This window comes from Ipomoea triloba, chromosome 2, assembly GCF_003576645.1.
Source record: "Ipomoea triloba cultivar NCNSP0323 chromosome 2, ASM357664v1".
Classification (NCBI taxonomy): Eukaryota; Viridiplantae; Streptophyta; class Magnoliopsida; order Solanales; family Convolvulaceae; genus Ipomoea; species Ipomoea triloba.
This window is the reverse complement of record NC_044917.1, coordinates 20780482-20786026: the sequence shown is the minus strand read 5'-3', so window position 1 is coordinate 20786026 and position 5545 is coordinate 20780482. Positions and strand designations below refer to the sequence as shown.

The 5545-nt window shown below is 34.4% G+C and overlaps 1 protein-coding gene across 1 annotated transcript; it reads left to right on the top strand.

Moving 5' to 3' along the window:
* Nucleotides 1-1153: 1153 nt before the first annotated feature.
* Nucleotides 1154-2470, top strand: LOC116010899. The gene has a single exon (XM_031250393.1). It carries the CDS (start codon nt 1154-1156, stop codon nt 2468-2470), a length of 1317 nt encoding a protein of 438 aa, XP_031106253.1.
* Nucleotides 2471-5545: the final 3075 nt, after the last annotated feature.

The following is a 5545-nucleotide window of genomic DNA, read 5'->3' as shown; positions in this document are numbered from 1 at the left end:
TTGCTCTTTTTATTTATTTTTTATTTTTTTTAATAATTGGTTGGATTTATTCACAGCACAATAGGCACATAAACACCAGTCATCCAACATTCCAATATGAATCAAAATAGAGGACTGCCAAATATTATATCCAAGACTCCAAATTCATACTGATATTTACACGGGGCAAACAAAACCTCAAACCCAAACCCTAGTAATCCTATCTGCAGTAGATATTATGCATACCAAGAGATTCCACTAGTCAGATCACCAACCTTCTTCCATCACCGACACCGCAACAGATACTGCTTGGGCAGTCATAAGCCCAAGGCGTGATCTTGAATGCTGCCTAGTCATGACCTCCGTTCTTGTATCCCCCGGCAACCAGCTTTCCACTATATTTCTCTCCGACTCTTGTTGCCTGATCTTCTTCACTTGACTATGAACAAAAAGATGCTGGTGATCCCCTGTGCATTGTTTCCCGTTTTCTACGTTGCTATTCTTTTTCTCCATCTCCATTACTATGAACGAATATTAAACCGGCTGAGCCGTCGTCTTAATATGACTGAAAAGTCTGTAAGTATATATAGATGGAATGTTTGGGTTCACATGGAAGTTTGGCAGAAGTTGGTAAGGTTTTTGGATTGGGTTGAGATCTGAAAAGACTCTTAGACCATAGACATTTTTTAATTTTGACGACTACCGACTTCATAATCTACGGTATGCCACGCGTTTGGTAATTCACCACGTGAGCCAATACATTATTACGATTCATTGATTTTTGGATTAAAATTTGATCGGGTCTGATTCGCTGGTATCTTAACTGCAGCTTTACCGGACTAGCTCCGGGTATTTTTTTTAAAAAAGGTTTTAACATTTATTATAGCATAATAATACCATAATTATTTTATACAAACTTTGTAATGCAAATAATGCTTTTAATTTTGATATCTACTTTATGATATAAGAAAGCATGCATGCATACGTCTGATACTTATGTGGCCTATTAATTTTGATGAACATAGTCGTGCATTTGAAATTTTTTTTAAATTGCTTTGATATCTGTTTTATAACGTAAGTAGTCAAAAATTAGCAGGAATAAATTTGTATGATAATAATTCATTAGAACAGCACCTAATGGTTAAATTAGGAGCAAATTAATATTCTCTAGCGTATGAGAAAAGTCACGGAGGAATTATCTGAAAGAGGCTCGCCTCAAGCGGCGACCGCTCTATTACCAGAAGATGAAGACCTGCTACGACGAAGCACGAAGAAAACAAAGAGAGGTCGAGATTCGTCGAAACAGCCATCGACATCTCCGATTGACGGGATTATCCAAGAAACACCTATGTCAGCCGGCCTTAAGTCATCGGATTCCACTCAATGGCGAACCCCAATTGAAACCCCCAATAATGCTTGGGGCAGAAAAGAGAACTACGAATCTACAGAGCAAGAAGAAGTCTCGGACGAGGAAACAATGGAGGAAGTCGAATCAGACCCCAATTGCCCTGTAATTCCGGTATCAAGAGAAGAAAAGGAACGCCTACGGAGGCCATGGCGGAGAACCTTAATTGTCAAAGTTCTTGGGCGCAAGGTCGGCTACTTATTTTTGCGGCAGAGACTTCAACAGATGTGGAAGACGGAAGCAAACTTCGAACTCATTGCGATAGATCAAGACTATTTCTTGGCAAGATTTGAATCACTTCGCGACTATGAGTTCGCCAAATACGACGGACCTTGGATTATCTTGGGGCATTACCTGACGGTTCAAGAATGGGAGCCAAATTTTTTCCCTCAGAAAAACAAATTGAATAAGCTTCTAGTTTGGGTAAGATTTCCGGCTCTTCCTATTGAATATTTCGAAGAAGAATTCTTGACAAAAATAGGAAAAAACATAGGCCGGCCAGTCAAGGTGGATACCACTACCAGTTTAATTTCTATAGGCAGATTCGCAAGAGTTTGCGTTGAAGTGGATGTAACCAAACCTCTGTTGGCCAAATTTACGGTGGGTGGCGAAGTTGTACCCATAGAGTATGAAGGAATACAAATGGTTTGCTTCAGTTGTGGTATCTATGGCCATAAACAGGGCCAATGTAGAGCAGATGAACATAAGAAAGGGGAGAACGTTGCAGGTCTAAATTCTGATCAAGATCAGAACAGCAATCCTCAAAATATGAAGGAACATCCAGGAGTACATCAAGTGAGTAAACCAACCAGAGATCTAAGGCAAAACTTTGGTGAGTGGATGCTCGTAGCAAGAAAGGATAAGAGAGGCTTACGAAGGGGAGGTAATCAAACTACTGAACCCCCTAACAATAGTCGAAGCCAAGTTTCACTGGCAAATACTGCCAGGGGAGGTTGTCAGTTAAACTCTCGGTTTGCCATTCTGGATGGGCTAGATGATAATGAAGAAGTCCCAGCGGTTGTGACGACCAATACAGTGGTAGACCAGACTGCACCGAAATCCTTGCCAAACATCAGAACGAATTAGGTCTACCTACCATCAATGGCTCAAGGCCCTGCTCCACATCAGAATCCCACGAGGCAACCTAACATGGCAAGTCGAGGGACCTTTAGGGGCAGAGGAGGTAGGGGAGGAGCCCCTAGGAGAGCTGCAGCTGCATCAGAACACACAGTTGTGAGGGGCTCCAATCGTGGGAAACAAATTTCAACCATGGTGGTTCATCACTCAGAAGATGCACTTGTGTCGCCACACAGAAATGAGGATGATTTTGAACTCGATGAGGATCCCCCTGATAATGCTAGATTATTTGGGAATACGTTAGAGGATCCTGGTGATGCAATGATCGATGAGCCTGGCCACTTTAATCTTGACGACTCTGTGATGTACGATCATCAGTGCCTCTGAGCACTGTGGCTTGTTTGAGGAGCATGGCAGTCCTGAATTGTGCTTCATGTAGCTGGCCTACTCATTGCTGTTATTTCTGTTTACTAATAATCATGTTAGAGGTTGATGGTGGTGTTATATTGTTGATTGTAGTTCTTAGCCAGTGTATTATACTTTGGGTTTCCCCCTTCCACTAGATTTAAAAAAAAATTTGTATGATAATATTTGCCACCTTTCCGGTTATTTCTTTTAGTTTATTTTAAGCTTAAGTTGGTCAAGCGGCATAACTGTAGCCCTCCCAAGTGAGAGGCCACAGGTTCGATTCGCAGTGGGGACGTTGGCTCTTTATGCTTCACTAGGTTGAGAAAAATATGTATGAACAGATGCTACAATGTCAATAGTATTAAAAAAAAAGAAGAAGTTATTTTTAGCTTCAAAAGATTAAATGAGAAAGAAATCTTTAAGGGCAAAAATACTACAGATTAATTAAAGATAAAAAAGAGAAAAAATTGTGTTTTTCGTCCTTAAGTTATGTGATAATTGTAAAATTCGTCCTTAATTATTGATTATGCTCACTTTTCGTCTCTAAGTTATTATTGGCTTTGCACTTTTTGTCCCTTTACTAACAAAACATCAGGGATGAAATTAGCAACATTAACATAACTTAGGGATGAAAAATGAGAATGAAAAGTTATTATTATTATTATTATTTTGAAAACAACATTAATGCATTAATAAACTTCCGAAGCAATAACATGCGTACTACAATCCGGAGGGGAAAAGCATGAAAAGTTAATAAAAAGACGAAAATTGTAACGTCAATGATAGCTTAGGGGTGAAAAGTGAGCATGACTAACAGTTTAGATTCTACAATTGAAAAATGTAGTTTTCCTTAAAAAAGAGGAGTGATGTGTTCTTGTTGCCATTTAAATTAGATTTCACCGTCAACTACTATTTAGTGTGATGAAACTTCTGTTACCATTCTAAATAGATGGTGAGAAAGTATAGAACAAATATTACCTTGTAAAGGATCATGAGTGCAATTTTATTTTTTATTTTTTTTAACTATGACATACAACTAGTTTATTTGTACTAATAAGAGAAGGCAGAGAAATAAAATAGAAAAGTGAAGTTTAAAAATAAAAAAAAAGTAAGTAAAAATATATCTTTAAAATATTAAAACTGGGTTCTTATTTATCTGTCTCTAAATTAGTTAATAATCACGATAAGATATAATTAAAACTATATTAGTAGATTCAGGATTAAATTTAAAAAATTTAAAGAGCAAATTAACACGTGGGAAACAAATGAAAGTCAATGATGTAATGTGATAAAATTAAAAGAATATGAATAAATGTGACAATGTCATGATAGTTGATTAAAAGTGAATTTTTCTTAATTTTAAACTCTGTAAAAATAAATTAAACTTTAATTTCCTTAAAAGATAAAGTTTAATTTAAACTTTCAAAATAAAAAAAATGAAAAATACTCCATAAAGGGTTTGAACATTGATATTCGTGTTTCCATCACATTTCTATATTAAAAACTCTTTCGAAATGTTTTCTTGTAATTAAAATGCTTTAGAGCACATTTCAAGAGTTTTTTTAATGGTTTTTTTTTTTTTGGTTTTGTTTTTTGTTTTTGTTTTTTGTATTTCTTTTGTTTGTATTTTTGTATTTTTGTTTTGTTTTGTTTTGTTTTGTTTTTTTGTTTTTTTGTAAAATCATATCAAATGAGAAAGTATTACACCTTTTACATAAGAATTATTATTATTATTTTTGGTTAAAAAAACTTATTCCATATGTTTTTCTATATATTTTATATTGTGTACATTTTATAATTACTTTTTATTATGGAATTAGTACAAAATTTATATTTATACCTATTTAAAAATACATTTATAAATTATCCTTTTATTTTGATATTTTCATGTTTTATATTCTATATTTTAGAATATTTTATTTTTTTCCCATTTCCTATTCCTATGCTACCTACTTGATAATCAAACCAAGGAATCAGTCAATGATCTGGAAAGTGCATAATAATCATTAATCAGGAAATGCTCAGCCGCATAACATTACTGGAGAACCCACATGTGGAAAAACATTCGGTGTTCTCTCATTTTGACCCGTCCTATTTAGGAAATAGCACTAATATTATTGGTCTATTGGATGAACAACATTATCGAACAAGTGAACAGTCTAGATGGTTCGAATTGTTTGTTTTCATTTTCCAACAAAAAGTCCAAATAGTCATTCATCATTTCATTATGTGCCACTGCCAAATAGTCAAATACCCAGTGTCAATCCTGTATTGCTATTATCTTCCTGATGGTTAGTAGCGTGAAATTAACCTAATTTCAAGCGGACATATTTGACAATTTTTTAAGGGTTTAGACAATAATATTTGGTCTGGTCAACGTTGATCTATGTCTTGTACGTGCATTATATATTGCAATTTGTATTCGTAAAAAATATTAAAAAAATAGATATAATGTCAAATAGACCCTCCAACTATGTACTAAAGTTTAATTAGACTCTTGAATTTAAAAAATTTCTAATTAAACCCTTAAACTTCTTAAATCATCTAATAACACATCTATATATATATATATATAATTTATTCATTTATTATTTTATTAATTATCCATATTTATTAATAATGTAATGTCATTATCCATATTTATTAATTTATTAATTATTAATAATGTAATGTCAT